Raw genomic sequence first — 20,295 nt, forward strand, 5'->3', positions numbered from 1 at the left:
GGGGAGGGGGAAGTAGTGTGGTATTTTAAATACTGTTTAAGAGGCATTCCCACTGCCTTTAAAACGGTATTTAAACGTGTAGGACTCTGCTTTTTAATCGGGTTGAAATACCGGTTAACTTCAACCGGTATTTCAACTCTGGCGCTTTCCCACTGCAGCCTTAAACGGTAAATTGTGGGGAAAAAAAGGCAATTTACCGTTTAAGAGCTGCAGTGGGAAAGGGGTATAAGAAAACACACTTTTGTAAACTATTGCAGTATTAAACATTTGTATTTAAAAACCATTGTAACTTATTTGCAAAGTACTCCTAAGCAAAACAGTAATGGAAACTAGCAACATTTCTTGTATCAGGCAATAGAACAATGTATCCAGGGAATGGGTGGCACATTACTGGATTTAGGATTACTGGTTTTGTACCTTCAATGTGAAGGGAACAAAAATGGTAATTAACCAGTAATATATTGTTTTAAACATGCAAGCATGTGAAAGGGGTAAAACTTGCTCTGACCTAATTAAAGAAACATTTCAATGGGATCAAAGCAGGTTTTGCAGTGTGAAAGCAGTATAATTGGGGGTCCAAGGGCTTGGATGTAGAGATTGACACCAAAAAATGTGAAGAACTCATGCTGACCTTTTTCATGGGTTGACCCTTTTCCATACCTTCCAACTGTCATGATTTTTTTTTTTTTTTTGGACTGACCCGTATCTGACCTGCGGCTGGCATTGTCTCTTGGTAGGGGTACACAGTTGGGAGTCCACCCATGCTGCTCTGCATAGGAATAGATGCTGTGCACATGTGCAAATGTCTTTTCAGGAAAACTGAGGGACAAGGGGCATGGCCATTTGCTCACATGTCCCCACAGATCGCAGACATTCCTGCAAAGTCACACCCCATTTCCCAAGGCCACACCCCATTTCCTGGAGTTCTGGCCCTGGACGCAAGAGAGTTGGAAGGTATGCTTTTCCCATGTCGACCTACTGCATGTCACCATTTTAAGATTGTCCTAGACACCTGTCAACCTAATTACAGGTGATCCTGTGATCCACAACCTAAGGTACACCTATCTATTTTTGCCAAAGAATGTAAAACTTGATGTTTTCGAAATTTACTTAGAAGTGTAGCTGGGTACACACTGGCCGATATATCGTCCGTTCAATTGAATGGCTGATATATTGCTGATCTGTTGGCCAGTCGGTAACAGCAAAATGTCTGTAAACATATCACTGGGTAAGATTATGGTTAATGCCCCAGAGGTAAGATTAATGGGCTACATCCCCACCCCCCTACATTCACTGTACTAACACCGCAGCAGGAGCTGCACAACAGACTTGTGCACAAATCTACATCAGCTCACAATTAGCCACCCGTTTCCAAATCACTGTTTTGTGCTTTATTTGCTATGGCAAAATATAGCAAATATTGTTTCTCTTTTCTTAAGAAACTTATTAATGTCATTGTAGTTATCACATTTCAATTAACAGTAATAGTCACCCCACAGGTCCTATGTGTCAGTCATTTATATTTGTAATGTCATTCTAATATAGAACACGTACACATATCTGACATCTTGAACGCATTCCAGAAAAACAAGGATAGAAAGGATGAAATTGAAAATAGTTAATATTTGCATAAGGAAATGTTTTGTATAGAATAAAAATTGAACAATCAGTTTAGCAAAACATTATAAATTATCATCAACAAATACTTATAGAATCCCCCTTGTAAAAGCAAAATATTCAGAATAACTTATCACATAGATTTACACCCAAAGCAGTTTAGACTGAAACAGGTTGTGGTTTGTGCTATTTTATTTTCCTTTTAAATAATGAACATTTGATTCTTCATTTACATGTTGCTGGTTAAATCTACAAATCTACAGTGTTGTAATTAAGTCATTCATACTGTAACCACTTTTTATAGAGGGAAAGACCAAGTTTGAGGTGATGTGGCGCATTACACATATAGAAAACACTGTTATGTATGGAGATCCTAGGGTCACCAGATCAGCCATGTAAGACACATATGAATTATACATGCTGCATGGTGGCTGTGCTGTTATATCACATGCATAGGATAGTTCCAACCATCAGATCAGATGTTGATAAACCTTTTCGGTACTTATAGGTTAGCCCACTAAGCTATTTGCTTCGTTTTACGCGTCCCCTCGCTGCGCTCGCCACACTATATATAATGAGCTCCGTGCCGACATGGATAGTGGGGGTATGAGCGTAGTAACTATAGTGGGCGCCCAACTAACATATAAGTACCACCTTTTCTTAGGTGGTGCAATTCTAGAGGCTTGCCTACCGGATTTCAATATCTCTCCGCCCTCTCAAGTGGTTATGGGTCATAGGGTCAAATTAATTAAGGTCAATATACATTGGGTCGATCACTGAAGGTCAACAAGTAAACACCTAAAATAGGTCAATATGACTAAGGTCGACAGAAGCATTAGGTCAACAATATGGAGGTCAGCAGTCAAAAGGTCGCCAAGAGTTGGTCTCATTTTGTCCGGAATGCTGACATAGCCGACATGGACATCATCTAAGTGTACTGTGTCTCCACGCATGGCTCATTGCGCTCACCGTGCTTCTATTATATTCTTCCAACATGCCATAGTGGATGCTAGGATATAAAATGTTGACCTTTTGACTCAACCTTCCATTGTTGACCTAGGTTGAGTCAACCGTCCAACCATGGCCACTTTAGCCATGTAGACCCATTTCAAGTGTCCAAGCCCTGTCGACTTTCAGTGGTTGACCCAATGAATGAGTGAACCTAGTGTCCGTATCCCCCTCCCTAGTGCCAGGCAGCGGTTACAGCATTCACCTGCCGTGATTACAAGTAGAAGTACATTATACACAGATATATTGTGTGGGAGCATAGTGGCGGACAGCAGGGTAACAGAATGAATAGCGGTAGAAGAATACTACAGAACATCTCCCATCCTGTTTAATTCCTAACTATATCATGTGGCTGATTATTCAATGAGTTTTAGCACAACCAAAGAGTTTTAAAACTGGTTGCGTATGATACATGGTGATCCAGCCAATCAGCTCCCTCCCAGCTGTCATTTTTCAAACACATGACTATTAGGAGCTGATTGGCTGGAGCACCATATATCATATGCAACAAAATTCTAATGAATTGCTTTGATAAATCAGCCCCCATGTTCCTAATACAGACACTCCAAGGTGAGGCACGTGGTGATTTGGGTCACTGTATGATTCCTTCTGTAGTTATTGCATTTGTAAGTAGTGACTGCTGTCTGTAAAAGTACTGAATGTGGCATTGGTCGGTTGCAGGACAAAGGGCTCGAATAGTATATTAAGGGCGGTGTTCAATCTGGGATTCCGACTGTCAGAACACCCTGACAGTTGGAATCTCGGCGCTGTTTTTCACTCTGCTCGACAGATAATTGACAGACAGGATTCAATGTTTTGCCTGTCAAGAGATTGAAAAGTGGGCATGCCAGCGAAAACCGGCATGGGTTGTCAAGAAACGGCCATGAATTGGACAATCTATGTTCGTTTCTGACAAAACAGATTTGACTTGTTTTAAAGTTGGATCTGTTTTCTCGAAATCCATCTTCAATGCTGTTGGAAACGGCAGCATTTAATAGGCGGAGGCCGCTATTTCCCCTGTCGGAAACAGAAGCATTTAATAGGCAGCGACCGCTATTTCCACTATCGGAAATAGCGGCTGACATTAAATGCCCTTAACGGTAAATAATAGAATATGGATAAGCAAAACCCTAAAATAGCTTTTTGTGTTTATCCAACCCCCTGCTGTACCAGGAAGACAATAGGCCAATTATATCTCAAGGTGGGAAATCTCGTCCTTCAAGCTGAGGAAGAATGAATGATAAACTCAGCGTTAAAATAATTGTTTTAATTCTTATCCCCCATTACCATATTTATGCATCTAAACTTAAACTTTCGGCACTGAAAAATGGAGCCTACAAGTGTGTTGTTACAGTAATGTTACCAAATGTTACCATTTGCTTAATGATGTCTTAAAGCAGCTCTGACTTAAGGTGGCCATACACACGCAGATTTATCTGCAGATCTGTCTGGTTGGAACAAAAACATGGTTATGGATGAGAGCAAATGACAGTTGACCATTTGCTTGGAAATGCTGGAAAACTGACAAACTGTCACTCATCCATAACCATGTTTTTGTTCCAACCAGCCAGATCTGAAGATAAATCTTACTAGTGTATGGGCACCATTACTGTACATATCTTATATTCCATAGAAAGCATAATTCATAATAAATTAATGACATTTTAGAAGTAAAAAATCTTAGCAAACCTGAACTATGTAGCTTGGGGGCAGGATGATACAAATTATTACAAAATTAATCTATTCTTCATATATAGCCAAATAAAATAGCTATATCATGTATATTTTACAGTAAATAACCACTGATTACTGAATTCACTGTATATTTATGGTACTTGTGTATTATCACGGCGCCCATCGCATTACATACCACTAAATAAGGAATGCGATGGTACGCGATTGTCACGTGAAAAAGCCAAAATGTACAATTAAATATCGCATCTCATCGCATGCCAGCAAATGGCATGCGATGCGATCGCATGCGATTTTTAATTGTACAAGAAACCCTGATGGGTGCATACAATGTTAAATGCCCCCCCCCATTGTCAATGCGACCCCCACTATCAACGACAACCCGAAGCGTGGCGAGCGCAGCAAGCCCGCGAGAGGCGGCGGTACGAGTCCTCCGACCTTTTCATACCCCCACTATCCACGTCGGCGTGGAGTTGATTTTAGATAGTTTGGTGAGCGCAGCAAGCCACCGAGCCCGAAGCGTGGCGAGGGGCCGTGGAATACATGTAAAGTAATCCGCGTCCCCTCATGGGGCTCGCCGCGCTTCAGGCTCGGTGGATCACTGCGCTTGCCACACTATCTAAAATCAACTCCACGCCGACGTGGATAGTGGGGGTATGAAAAGGTCGGAGGACGCATACCGCCGCCGCTTGCCATGCTTCGAGTTGCGGTTGATAGTGGGGGTGGTGTTGACAATGGGGTTGCATTTAACATTGTAAGCACCCATGAGGGTGCTTGTACAATTAAAACTCACATCGCATGCTGCTATATTGCATGCGATGCGATGCATGCGATGCACTACGTTCAACATCGTGGGCGCCGTGATAATACACAAGTACCATATTTATTAAATCATATACATGGAGAGATGTATCAAACACTCTAAAAAGGACAAGTGATGTTGCTCGTTTCAACCAATCAGCTTCTATCTATCATGTATCAAGTACATTCTATAAAGTTATAGCTAGAAGCTGTTTTGTTTTTCTATGCGCAACCTCTCCACCTGTCTTTTTTTCCAAGGTTTGCTACATGACCCCTCACTAAAATTGTTTTTCTGAATTAAATCCTCGGCAATTTAGGGAAAAAAAATTACATAACATTCTTGGTCACTGTTTTTATTAGTTTTTGAATCTCAGCTGTGATTCAAGTTGCTTTTAATGGTTTAACGTTTGGACAGTGTTATATGATTACTATGGCAACCACTTTCACATTACCCCTTTCCTCAGTTATCACAGGACCATTGATCAGCTTCATGTCTCTCAGGTGACACTCTGCTGGGAAAAAAGTATAAACCAAATTCTTCCATGTGTTCAGCACTTCTAATCATATTATACCTCTTTGACAATGCAGAAATAACCGGGGTTATTGCTTGGTTGACCCGGGTTAAGAAAGCACCAAACCTAATAACCCAGGTGGACCAATCCGACAATTCGACCCAGGTTAAACCCATGACACCCTGTGTATAATGGGTGACTCGGGTTTAGTATGAAAGGATCTGACCCAGCTTTGCAATGTGAAAGCAGTACAGAGAGATTTTGCACAGGGAGCACTGACTTATGGGGAACATTCCTGGAAAACTTAAAACACTCTAATGTTAAAGAGGTACACAAATTGCCATTTAAAACCAAAGATCAGATGTGGTAATGCAGCTTTAAATGTAGCTTCTCTGCAGCAATAAGAGTATTATTTTTCTAAGAACGAACCATTAGTAATGTCTGCATGGCAAATGACGTTCAGCTCTGTTGCTAATAATACAAGAAGGAAAATGTGGCAGCTCAGGCTACTTTTTGTTTCAAACTTACGACATTCCTGCTGAAATCTCCAATTCACAAGTAGGTAGGTTAGAAACTATAATGTATGCATATTTTCCACCAAAAGGAATCAGAAGTTTAAAATAATCCTTATATTTACTAGAGATATGAATAAAAAAATGCATTTTTTGCTTTTATTAAAAATAACTAAGGTAATTAAATGTGTGTATGTACAGTTCCACTTCAAACAGACATCATTCAACCAAGACCTCAAATTTCCAGATATCCACTACGGTTCTGAGAAACGCTATTAGACATTTAGGGGAAATGATGGTGATTCTTTCAGGACTAAGATTTCTTCTGTTGTACAGAAATGAAAAGAAAAATATTGTGTACGTAGAAAATTGTCAATATTTCGAGGGGAAATGGTCCATTGTTCCAAAGTGTATTAAAAGAAAAAAATAACTAATTTCATAACTAAACCAGTTTTTTCTTTTCTTTTTGGAGGCCATTCAAGATTATCTCCATTGCCTCTCCAAAACTAGGAGAGTAGGTGTGACTAGAATAAAAAGTGATTTCCTAAGAGGGGAATCTCCAGAGTACTCCAATTCCCGCCTGTCAGGTACAAATGGTTGAGCTTCTGTGGTGATGTAGTCATACTCTGTTGGGCAGATATCATCAGTGCAGCCACTCCCACTTCCAGAACCACTTGTTTCTTCACCTTTAAAATAAAGAACACCATTTTTTTTTCTAACACAAACAACTGATCTAATACATTTGATGACCATATAAATAGGTATCCTCTAGCATCCAAAAAAACGGTCTGCTATAAGGGGTGCTGACATTTTGTGAGGGAGATTTTTCATAATAGCAGGAGGTAAGCCAGGAAAAGCATCGGAACTGGTCACTGCAGAGAAGTAGATCTGCGTGTCACAGTTAGAGGCGGTAGCGGCAACTGGGGTAAGGCAGGCAGCTGCAGAGCAATAGCCCCGCAGATCCCCGGCGCCCACACTTTACTCATTGCCTTCCCACCGCTGCGGGGTCTGTTGTTACGCCACTGGGTGTATTCAAACTGAAATCTAAATTGCAGTGTAACAATAAAGCAGCCAGTATTTACCCTGCACAGAAACAAAATAACTCACCCAAATCTAACTCTCTCTGCACATGTTACACCTGCCCCACCTGCAGTGCACGTGGTTTGTCCATTTGCTACAAAATGTGCCCTGCGATCAGGTATGAATTAGGACCAATGGGGCCGATCCACACCTGATCGTGTGCCTGCGAATATTATGAGCCCAGCGATCATTTAACCACCACCTTGACAGAGTAGCAACCCCCCCCCCCCCCCTGCGAAGAGGGGGAAAATCCATTCAAGTTCACTCTCCATCTTATGAATCCCCCCCCCCCCCCATGTGCAGCGCCCCGCAAATCAAGAGATTGGGGCCACTGCTAATGTTAGCATCCCTCCCAATGGCCGGGCTCGCTTGCATTTTTCGGCGGAACTACCAGAAAACGCCATGTTTCCACCCACAGACGCCGGCTTCCTGCCAGTCAAACTGCGGCTCCATTGCGATTGTGATCAGTTTGCATTTTTAGTTGTTAACTCCCCTTGTGTATGTTCAATGAAATTGTATGCATTCGCAGTCATTCCATAATCGATTTGCCAAATCTCTAATTAGACATCCATTAGAGAACATAAACTGCCTTTACTATATTATTCTTACCATACTAGCCTGTCTGTTTTCACCGCCACTTTGCATTTCCAAGCATAGAGACACAACAGAGAAATAATAAAGATATTATATAGATGTCTCCCTAGTGTTAACCAATACTAATATTTTCCATAAAAAAATTATTAAGATTCCTGAACAGCTGGGTATCCTCTTTATATTTGTGTATATCTTATTATCTGATTAGTAGAATGTGAAACTTAAAAAAAAATGCTTATTATAATTTGGCACAGTATATTTTAATTCCATTTCTTTTAAAAACTTTTTTATTTATTGTTGCAACAAAAGAATAAATTGTTTTTTTTTTTTTACTTGCTGTAAAAAATTATTGGTACTTGTTTCCTAGCAGGGCGCCCAGATTTCCTACGTACGCTCAGTAGTTAATTAAGTTAATTTATTCACTGCACCCTGAGTGAAATCTGTGGCGTGAGATGAGATGTGAGATGAGATGAGATGGCAGTAGTTCATATGGTAAAACACCTAAAACAGCACCACTCTGCACGTCACCCCGAAACATGGCGAGCGGACACGGAATACATGTAAAGTAGTCCGCGTACGCTCGCCATGCTGCGGGCTCGGTGGCTTGCCACACTATATAAAATCAACTCCACGCCGGTCGGAGGATGCGTTCCGCTGCGCTTGCCATGCTTCGGGGTGACGTGGAGAGTGGTTCTGTTTTAGGTGTTTTACAATATGAACTACTGAGATCTCATCTCATCTGCGATGCGATTTCACTCACGGTGCAGTGAATAAATTAACTAAATTAACTACTGAGATCATATTGCACAAAAAGCCATGTGTTGCGATGTGTGATGCGATTTCACTACGCAGAATATCCCACTAAGCAAATAGCTTAGTGGGCGCCCTGCTAGTATACAAGTACCAAATTATTTTTTTCTTAAGATTATTCCTGTCAGTTATTTGGCTGGAGCATCATTAAATACCCATGGCTTAATCATTCATACATTCCTCTGATGGAACCAAACTAATTGCTGGAAAAACGCATCAGAAGATGTTGGCGGATAGCCTTTATATACTTTGTATTGGTATGCTGCTTTAACAGTGTCATTGAGATAAAAGACAAGATAAGCTAAATAGTTTTCTGTCATTGATGTGCAGAGCATACTTTTGACTGTTGCTATGTCCATTCATGCAGTACTCATGGTAATTACCTTAACAGTTAAACTTCACTCATGTACAGATGGCAATTAGCTATAGAAATTTTTCTATCATTTGAGTCACTGATTTCTCCTGTGGCATAAACTTACTGTTAAAACTTTTATTCATGCAGCACGGATGGTAACTATCAGCAAGGAAGTGGAAACTACTGTATGTTAAGTCATGTGCAAGATTGGCTAAGTACTCTCTCAATACACTTTACTATGTTCTATTTGAATCCTTGAATAAGAATTGGAGAGTAATTGTCTACAATGTACTGTCTACTGGAAAGTATAATTAGATGCCCATATCATTGACTTTTAATGATTTCACTGGTGGATCTACTATTGGTTACTATTAATCTACAAAGGGAGAAGTTGTTGGAAGCTTCTGACTCATGTTTGGTAAACATACAGCACACAATTATTGTTCCTCTTGTATGATGACTGACATTTCCGATACATGGTGATACACCCAATGGGTGTGGTATGACACACCGACAGTCGGGATTCCAACAGTCATTTCTCCGATGTCGGAATCCCGACTGCACAGCGGGGGGAGACCAATGAAGCCCCTTGCGGGCTCGCTGCGCTCGCCACCTATTTTATTCTCCCTCTATGGGGGTCGTGGACCCCCACGAGGGAGCAGTCGGGATTCCGATTTCGGAGTAATGACTGTCGGAATCCCGACTGTCGTGGAGCCGTCTGGCACCCCATCCAAAGCCTCATGCAGCAGATTCAAATAGGATAGGGTTAAACACATTCTAAGATAAGTAGGTATCTTAGCGTGAGACAGAGAAAAAAAGAGGAAAGTGAGAGAGAGAGAGAGAGAGAGAGGGAGACGAAGACGGAGAGGGAGAGACGGAGATGGAGAGGGAGAGAGGAGGAGGAAAGGGGAGGTGGTAGAGGAGGGGGAGATTAAGAGAGAAGGCGAGATAGAAAATATGAGGGAGATTAGGCTGGGGAAGTGAGAGAGTGCAAGACAGAAAACAAGAAAGGAGAGAGAGGGGAGATGTGTCTAAGGGGTAAGCAGGAGTTTAATCCGCCCATTACAGGTTACTGTGCATCTCCCCCTTTTCAGTATAAACTGCTTGGCCCCTCCAGTGGTGACATTAGATTTCCACATCAGCACTGGGTCTCCTTAGCGGAGGTGGGTTCCCTCAGCGGCACCAGCTGGTGGGCCCCCTTAGTGGCACCGGGTCACCACATTAGCAGTATCTGTCTAATCAGCGCTGCCAGCCCTGGGTCTCCCTCACATCGCCAGCAGAATCACACTTTAATTTTTGTGCCGGGGCTGGTCACTCACCGACCAGCCCTGGCAATGTCAGAGAGAGCAGAGGCTGGATTAGCCAGACCAGCTCCTCCCCCTTCATGGTCCAAACCATAGACGCTGGTGGCAGAGGAGGAGAGGAGGTATGGGGCGGTGGGGGCAGGGGAAGAAATTAGGTACACAATGGCTGCGATGCCCGACGGCACTACTTAAAAGAAAAATTAGTTACGCTACTTTATTGGGGGAAAAAAATCTATTGGCCAGCCTAGCAAGCAGGTTAATACCGCCCCACTGAACACACGCCCCCTGCCGCCCGAATGGCCTCGATATGCTGCAAGCAGATGTGTGCACTTACACATCCCCTTGCATGGGCCCGCACAGAGGAAAAATAATTTGATGGGTTCACCATCAGATGGGCCAAGTGGTTCTTATCTGCCGTCAAATTCTATGTTTGTTTGCAGACGAAAGGTAGCCCAGGAGCTACTATTTGCCTGTATGTTGTTCCACAAATTGGGGATGGGCGCTGAGGTCATGGGATGTCATTCGCGCGCCCCAGGCAGGCAGGGGAATGCCTGTGTTCCTTGGGGTCTGCTCAGCATTTCTATGGATGAGCCCACCATTTTTATGGGCATGCCCGTGAAACGCTGTGTGTCCATCACGGAACACCCCCTGCCAATCAATCTGTGAGCACCCCGTTGAATTAAAATTTAGTGGGGTGCCTATGTGCATGCGCAGTTCCCCAACATTGTAAACAGGGCTGAATTCGGACCTTTACAAACAGGTACAGTACAGTATCCAGAACAAAAAGTGGATACGCTGGCCCCATAAGCATGTGGGTATAATAAAGAAATGGACTGGTCTCAAAAATCCAATAAAAAGATTCCAACTGTACAGTGACCACATTGGCCAATAGCCACTTTAACACTCACTTACTCTGCCAACATGTTGTGGCGGTCACTGCAAAATATAGCAAAACACTCACTTACTCTGCGAACATGTTTTGGCGGTCGCATCCGCCTTTCTCTGCTGAAACATGCTGTCAGAGTAAGTGAGTCTTTTGCTTTATTTTATTTGATTGCACTGTTAATGTGGCTATTGGCCAATGTGGTCACTGTACAGTTGGAATCTTTTTTATTGGATTTTTTACATTAAATACAGTTTATTGAGACCAGTCCATTTCTTTATTATACCCACATGCGTATGGGGTCCCATGTGAATAGGACTGAGTGATCGCTGTGCTTTTAAAGATACCACAGGGGGGCGAAATTTAATAGGGTGCGATTTTTGGACGAGTTCCAAACTCGCCAGAAATCGCACCTTTAAAAATCGCGTTTTTTGCCGCGAATTCGCATATGTAATGAGATGCGAATTAGCGGCAAAAAATGCGATTTGCCGCGATTTCGGACGATTTTCAGTCATGAAAATGTGCGCATTTTCAGTCATGAAAATGTGCGCATTTTCATATATGCGAGTTTGGGTAAAAAATTTTTTTTTAAAAAAAAAATGGCTTAGGGTCCCCCCTCCTGAGCATAACCAGCCCCAGGCTGAAAGAGCCGGTCCTGGTTTCATAAAATCAAAGGAACAATCAAGTTGGGGAAATCATACTCACCACAGACGTCTTCAGCGCTTCCCCGGGAGCCCTGCAGCATTTTCCCCACGATCACCGTCCTCCGGTGTTCTGTTTACATCTGGGGCTCCGCCCCCAGACTGGGACTTAGCCCCGCCTACCAGCCAATGATGGTCCGGGAAAACCCCCATGCTGGACCATCATTGGCTGGTAGGCGGGGCTAAGTCCCGGTCTGGGGGACTCAGTGCTACAGAGGCTGAGAGCGCGTTTGGCTGAGCTATGCGTCTCCATGGAGACGCATAGCTCAGCCAATCAGGACTGAGCTATGCGTCTCCATGGAGATGTATCGGCCAATCGCGCTCTCAGCCTCTGTAGCGCTGGAACAACGGAGAAAGCCGGTTCTCCCCGCTGCCTGTCAGTGCGGGGGGAGCCGGCTGTGAAGCAGCCAGACCAGCGCTGGATCCAGGAATGGTAAGTAACGCTGGTGTAAAAGTGAGGTGTGTGTGTGTAATAAACTTTTACTTCTCTGTGTGTGTTTTTTATAAACATTCTTTTTACAGGTGGACTACAAGTCCCAGCGGGCCCATTAATGCCCCGCATGCTGGGACTTGTGGTTCTCCAAGTCCCAGCATGCAGGGGAGGTCTGCTGGCACTTGTAGTTCTCCGGTATAAAGCAATGTAACGTATGATCAATTTAACCCTATCAGGCCGGCGTCCACTGGCCACGGACGCCGGTGACAGCCCCGGGCTTCAGCCCTGGACGGGTGAAGCCTGGGGGGGGACCCCTTTATTGGGGGGGTCCCCACTCCTCCAGGTACCCCGTCCAAGGCTGACCAGCCACGGTGCTCATGTTTTGGCCGGGGGACCTTGTATAAAAAGTGTCCCCCGGCTGTGGCATGACACCGTGGGCTGTTGGAGCCCGGTGCTGGTTTCAAAATACGGGGGACCGCCAGATTTTTTGTCCCCCGTATTTTTGGAACCAGGACCGGTCCAAGAGTCCGGGGCTGGTTTCAGAAATACGGGGGACCCCTATGCTTTTTGTCCCCCCGTATTTTTGGAACCAGGTCCGGCTCAATGAGCCCGGGGCTGGTTATGCTTAGGAGGGGGGACCCCACGCCGTTTTTTTTTTAATAAAAACACTTTTACACATTTTTATTAACAGGACCATGCACAAATCTCAATGATCTGTGCATGGTTCTGTGAAATTCGCCTGTCAGAACCTGGTCTATTTTTTTTGCGATTTTTGGTAACATTTACCAAAAATCGCACCCTATTACATTTGCGAGTTGTATACTTTATAATGGGAAAACATCTGGATGCGATTTGAAATGTGACTAAAAATCGCACTTCTAAAAGTGCGATTTCGCGGTAAAAAGTGCGATTTTTTACCGCGATTTTCAACCTATTAAATGTGCGATTTTCGGAAAATGTGCGATTTCGGCCGTTTTTGACCAAAAATCGCACATGTCTAAAAATCGCACCCTATTACATTTCGCCCTAGGTGTTTGAAATGATCTTCTTGCCTAGTGAGTATAGTATGCAACATTCCTGGAATTTGCTTGGGTAATACCATCTACAGTATATTGTCACACGAGGTGTTTTCAGTTTGGATTTCCACAAAAGATACCTTTATATGCTTTATGCCCGCCGTCACTATAGTGAGTACGGTATGCACTTGGAATTCCATTTGTTTGGTACATTACCACTGGGGAGTTCACCTTTGTGATTCTATATATCGAGATTTAAAGATACCTTTACAGATATGGTCACTCCCACCTCATTGTGAGTTTTGGTATGAGCTCTGAGGTTCCTTCATATAAGCACCTTTATTGTGTATTAAAATATTGTGTTATTTACAAATTTTTTTATTTAATTTTCATATCATGAAAATTGTTCACTGGAAACGGAGACAAACAAATTCAGCGCCAACATATCCACTTTTTGTTCTGGATACCTTCGATAGGGGATTGCACACATAGTGGTCCTCCAACTGGATTTTTGGCTGCAGGAACTTGTTGCGCCTTGGGACATTTCTACACTATTTGTTTACAGGTACAGTACAGTAGAATGCAGTTTTATTTAAAAAAAAAACAGTAAGACAGATCGCTATTATCTTCTTTTCATCCTTGTTATAAATTCTAACTCTGTCAATTAGGGATATTTACATCACTGGCGTAACTATAAGGACGCAGCCCCCGCGGTGGCGGGGAGGCGCCGGGTGTCTGCGGGCGCTATTTTTTCTCAGCCAGCTCCCCACTGCTTGTGGGTGCAGCGGGGAGCTGGCAGGGGGGTCCGTGCGGCGCGGAGGTACCTATATTCAGGCAGGGAGAGCCTGGAGGTCCCTGCGCCTGCGGCGCTGAGTAGGATGTTGCCGGCCGGGGTCCCTGCAGTGAAGTGGAAATAACGCGCTATCTCCGGCGGAGATAGCGCGTTATTTCCACTTCACTGCAGGGACCCCGGCCGGCAACATCCTACTCAGCGCCGCAGGCGCAGGGACCTCCAGGCTCTCCCTGAAATGAATACAGGTACCTCCGCGCCGAACGGACCCCTGCGGGGGGCAGCGGCAAAATTGTCCGGGGGGGGGGGGGGGGGGGGGGCGCGCGAAATTGTCCCGGGGGGGGAGGCAAAAATTTTCGTTACGCCACTGATTTACATTCTTTCACTGTGCTAGTAAATGTACCGCTGATTGTAATAATATACAGCTATGTTGGTTTCTTACTTGTATCTTGAAAATTAACATCATTCCCATTAAGAGCGTTCCGAAGCTTATTTGTCACCACTCTGAGTGCCATTATTTGCTGTCTAACAAATGTGTCCGGCCTTGTGATGTCCACTTCCACCTCTGGATTTTCCATCTGGTTTATCAACCCATCAGTCATCACTGCGGGAAGATACCTGGAAAGTCAAACCAGACATATTTCATAAATAGTCAATTCAACAGGAAACACAGTTCTGGAACACAAGACATGTTCTGTTTCAAGGATTTGTTGTTGGCAGCCATTCTGTCTTAGTGCAAAGAGGTCAGGCCCTAACTATTAACCGCTTCTCTTCATTTTTTATATTGTGATGCTAATCGCTGTCCTTGAGAAATCTCTTTTTGAGCTATACAACAATTCCCCAGAAGAAAGGGTGCTCTCACGAAACAGGGTAAAAACCCTGTTATCAGGATTTTTTCACAGATTTCCGTATGCACTAAAGCCTGCACGCCGGGGTATCCCTGTGAGGGGGGGGGGGGGGGGTGTATTGCATGTATGGCATGTTTAAAAAAAATGTTTTTGCCTTGTGCTATCCTGCTTTTATTTTACCATTATGCAGGATGTACAGTGTATGACATTATATTCCACTCAATATTTTTGTATGATTGAGATTGGCATAGTTTGAGTGACTAGCCATAGATTGGCATAGTGTGAGTGACTAGCTGTCACCGATCTGCTTATTCAAGCTTACCTGACTTGTGATTCTGCTCTGTGTCTCAGTCTGACTCCGTTCATGTTGCCAGTCAGTCTGTGCATTGCTGGCTCATTGATTGTGCACCTGTTGAAAATCCTGTAACCCTTTGCTATTCTTTTCGATGTGGCTCACCTGTTTAGTTCAGATCTTGTAACCCTTTGCTCTCCTATTCGATGTGGCTCACCTGTTTAGTTCAGACTGGTCTTCTGGATTCATGCCTCAGATTGCAGATTGCCCTCTGTCATTTTCTCCAATCAATACAAGGCAGGGGGGTTAAATATTTTGCTCACAGATGCAGAACCGCCTTCAGCAACTTGTCTTCTTGCTGCATGTGTAGGATGCTCTATGCTGGTCAAGCTTGCTTCCTGGATTTCCTGCGTGAGTCTTCAGCTTCAGACAAGCAGAGCCTCTGGGAGCTGAACAAGGGGTTTGGTGAGCACTGTGTGGGGGTGTTCCGCAAGGGGTGCAAGATATGAGTGGTATTAGGGGTGGCAGCTGCACTGACGGGTTAGTTGTACCCGATGAACAGAGAAAAAAAATGGGGGTTCAGAACAAAGGTTCTGTGGCAGCACTAAAGTGAATGATTTAAAAATGTATTTACAGATCGGATGATCTTTACAAACAATTTTAATATTGATAAATGACCTGTGTATATACAGTATTTTCTAAAAAAGAGAAGAAATGCAACATGTACATGTAAAAAATATACAATAAAAATGAATAAAAACACTATCTGCTTGCTGGACTGGTCTTTTTGCGTTTTTTTGCACTAAAGCAATAAAGTTGCGAAACGTGTTGGTGACCCCCCAATACTCTGATGCCTGTCTTGCTGGACCCCTATTACACTCCTGGACTCCATTGTTCCACCGCTGTTCTTAAAACAGCAGGACACTTTTCTCACCTCCAGTGGCCGTGGACTTCATGCCATCAGTCCAGACCACAGTATAGAGTGGACTCAAAACTCCCCGCAAATTGGGACCTAACCCATTGGGCTCTATATTGGTCATTATACCATCTGGGACACCCAACCATCCAATTGATTGGACAGACCACCGATCCAACTTGGTCCAGTAAAAGTGAAGAACACGTCTTGGAATACCTCCAGTGGCCACGGAATACAAACATATCCCCCTCCAGGCCACCCACTAGTGAGGATCCACCGCACATCTGCTGGGAGCTCAACTTGTTTCCCTTCAGCCCATTGGGGCCCATTACCATCACCCCAAACTTTGGGAGAAGCACCCAGACCCATTGGACATCGCCCCAATCCACTTGCCACCAACAGGACGGCCCAGTGCACCGCACTATTGCCCATGGAGTGGTAACTATACCAATCACACAATTGTGTAACTTTATTGCTTTAGTGCAAAAAAACGCAAAAAGTCCAGTCCAGCAAGCAGAGAGTGTTTTTATCCATTTTTATTGTATATTTTTTACATGTACATGTTGCATTTCTTCTCTTTTTAGAAAATACTGTATATACAGGTAATTTATTAATATTAATATTGTTTGTAAAGATCATCCAATCTGTAAATCCATTTTTAAATCATTCACTTTAGCGCTGCCACAGAACCTTTGTTCTGAACCCCCCTTTTTTTTCTCTGTTCATCGGGTACAACTAACCCGTCAGTGCAGCTGCCACCCCTAATACCACTCATATCTTGCACCCCTTGCGGAACACCCCCACACGGTGCTCACCAAACTCCTTGTTCAGCTCCCAGAAGCTCTGCTTGTCTGTCTGGTACAGCGTTCCCGGTCCGGTCCACAAATAGTCATATTCCTGCTCTGGTTCCTGTGTTTATCCTCAGTTTTCTTCAATTACCTGTTATATATGCCAAGTCGGCCATTTCAGTTTAGTTATCTCCATCACCTGTTCCTGTGTTAAAGCCAAGTCAGCCTTTAGTTTCCATTATCCAGACGGAGTGTTAATACCAAGTCGGCAAGTTCAGTTTCCGTGATTGTCTGCATTCATCCCTCCAAGGCCTACCTCATTTCAGCTATACTTCAGTCTGTCACAGCTGGACGGTCTTTCAGTTGTACTAGTTGCCTTCCGACCAGAGACTCCTACGTCAAGTCTTCAACTGCGTAGCCTCTCACTGTCAGTGAGCACTTTTAGTGAGGGGCTGCGACCTGCTGTACAGATGCAGCGAAACCCAAGCCTCCTAGTGTGAGTGACTAGCTATAGACTGGTATAGTGTGAGTGACTAGCCATAGCTTGGTATAGTGTGTGCAACTAGCCATAGATTGGTATAGTGTGAGTAACTAGCCATAGAAAAGTACTGTATAGTGTGAGCTGTAGAGTAATATAGTGTGGGCGACTAGCTATAGAGTGATATAGTGTAAGTCACTAGAGACTGAGTTGCTGAACCCAGGAGAGCTGCCTTGTGCCTCAGCCATAGCAGGGGTCTGCAACCCTGAGCCCCAAGAGGGGGCCCGCAATTCTGAGCCCCAAGAGGGGGCCCGCAACCCTGAGCCTCCAAGTGGGGCCCATAGTGTGATACTCCATGTGAGTGACTAGCTGTAGTATGATATAGTGTGAGTGTCTGGCTGTAGCGTGATATATTGTAAATGACTAGCCATATATTGGTATAGTGTGAGTGACTAGCTGTAGATTGGTATAGGTATAGTGTGAGTGACTAGCCATAGATTGGTGTAGTGTGAGTGACTAGCCATAGATTAGTATAATGTGAGTGCCTAGCCATAGATTGGTATAGTGTTAGTGACTACCCATAGACTGGTATAGATATAGTGTGAGTGATTAGCCATAGATTGGTATAGTGTGAGTGACTACCCATAGACTGGTATAGATATAGTGTGAGTGACTAGCTGTAGATTGGTGTAATGTGAGTGACTAGCCATAGATTGGTGTAGTTCGAGTGACTAGCCATAGATTAGTATAATGTGAGTGACTAGCCATAGATTGGTATAGTGTGAGTGACTAGCTGTAGATTGGTGTAATGTGAGTGACTAGCCATAGATTGGTGTAGTTCGAGTGACTAGCCATAGATTAGTATAATGTGAGTGACTAGCCATAGATTGGCATAGTGTGAGTGACTAGCTGTAGATTGGTGTAATGTGAGTGACTAGCCATAGATTGGTGTAGTTCGAGTGACTAGCCATAGATTAGTGTAGTTCGAGTGACTAGCCATAGATTAGTATAATGTGAGTGACTAGCCATAGATTGGTATAGTGTGAGTGACTAGATGTAGATTGGTATAGGTATAGTGTGAGTGACTAGCCATAGATTGGTGTAGTGTGAGTGACTAGCTGTAGATTGGTATACTGTGAGTGACTAGCCATAGATTGGTATAGTGTTAGTGACTAGCCATAGATTGGTGTAGTTCGAGTGACTAGCCATAGATTAGTATAATGTAAGTGACTGCTCATAGATTAGTATAATGTGAGTGACTAGCCATAGATTGCTATAGTGTGAGTGACTAGCCATAGACTGGTATAGTGTGAGTGATTAGCCATAGATTGTTATAGTGTGAGTGAATAGCTGTAGATTGGTATAGGTATAGTGTGAGTGACTTGCCATAGATTGGTATAGTGTGAATGACAAGCCGTAGATAGCCGTAATAGCAGAACAGGGGATGGGAAGAAACCAGCGCTGATACGAAACTTGCTTGCAGATCAAAAAGCAGGTGGTGTGATCAGTGCACACTTATAGATTCTGTCTCACGTTCACATAGCAGTTTCTTTAGACCACTTTTAGTAGCTGGGTTTAGCAGTGCACCGTTTATATGAAGTGTAAACACTTAATATTTCTGTCTCTAATGCACACAAAGGTATCTGGACTTCAAATCACAAACCATCAGGTGGGCACAAATCGGAACAGATAACACTTACTTTTTATTTCTGTCACAAGTACACATAGCAAATTTCTTTGAAATGCCGGTCCAGAAGCTTCGATTACCATGTAAAAATGTATTAAAAGTCCAAAGCACAAAAACACATTAAAAAGTCCACATAAAAGAAAAGTAGCAAGCAGGCTTCAAAGTGTGCGCACCAGTCCGGGGAAAATATTTTACTGTCAGGTCCAACGCATTGCAGACACAAGTGTGGCTCCATATGTGTACCTTTTTGATCTGTGTCTCGCTAGCAAGTTTCGTATCAGCAATGGTTTCTTCCCATCCGATGTTTTGCCATTTGTAGTACTTTTACTGAGAATTGAATATCAGTGGTGCAAGTAGAATTTTTTTCTTGGTAGTACTGATAGCCTCCACCAAAAAATGGGCGGGCCATGTTTCATGAGGGGGCGTGGTCACACAAAGCTAGAGGAGTGACTAAATGACAATAGTGGCGTGGCATCAGGAGACAGGGAATCGGAAACAGGGAATGACTGGGGGTGGGTTGGCTCTTGCTTGGGGGAGAGCCGGGCAGCTTGTGCTTACATTTGTCAAGCCTGCTCTTCATGCTGTCGGCGCCACTGATGCCTGTCAGTGTGACAGGCTAAATCAGCAGTAGACGGTAGCTGCATACAGCACCAATCATAACGCTGGGTGGGCGGGCTGCGGATGCATTATATTTAGACTTAAAATAAAAATAGAATTGAAAAATAGAATTGACTGTCGTCTCTCCTCCACCCTGATCACTGCTTCCCATGCTAGAGTACAGGACTTTGCCCGTGCTGCACCCCTTCAGTGGAACGCACTCCCTCGCTCCATTAGACTCTCCCCAACCTTGCAAAGCTTCAAACGGGCACTGAAAACTCACCTATTCATCAAAGCATACCCTTCCACTGCATAAACCAGCTGGTTCTCCCACCCCTTGCCTGTTTACATCCTGCTATCTAGCCACCACCCACTTGCTTGCACCTCTTGTAATCTGTCTGTCTCCCCTTCCTACTAGATTGTAAACTCCTCCAAGCAGGGCCCTCTTTCCTCCTGTTGTCAAAGCCCACTTCTCTCACAGACCATCTTCGTCTGCATACTCCATCATTGGCCTCAAGCCTCTAGTTGTATGTTGATTGAGTCCTCACTACTTATATTTAAGCTGTAATGTGTATTGAACT

General features: G+C 43.8%; 1 protein-coding gene across 1 annotated transcript in view; it reads right to left on the bottom strand.

The window, feature by feature from the left end:
- Positions 1–6,275: 6,275 nt before the first annotated feature.
- Positions 6,276–20,295, bottom strand: part of GPC6 (glypican 6) — a 557,279-nt gene continuing 543,259 nt past the window's right edge. The window contains exons 9-10 of the mRNA XM_083168797.1: positions 14,551–14,726; positions 6,276–6,828 (exon numbers count right to left, since the gene is read on the bottom strand). Coding sequence (XP_083024923.1) covers positions 6,626–6,828; positions 14,551–14,726 — 379 coding nt within the window. The 3' untranslated portion in view covers positions 6,276–6,625. The remainder of the gene's footprint in view (positions 6,829–14,550; positions 14,727–20,295) is intronic.

This window comes from Crinia signifera, chromosome 2, assembly GCF_055691185.1.
Source record: "Crinia signifera chromosome 2, ASM5569118v1, whole genome shotgun sequence".
NCBI classification, from domain to species: Eukaryota; Metazoa; Chordata; class Amphibia; order Anura; family Myobatrachidae; genus Crinia; species Crinia signifera.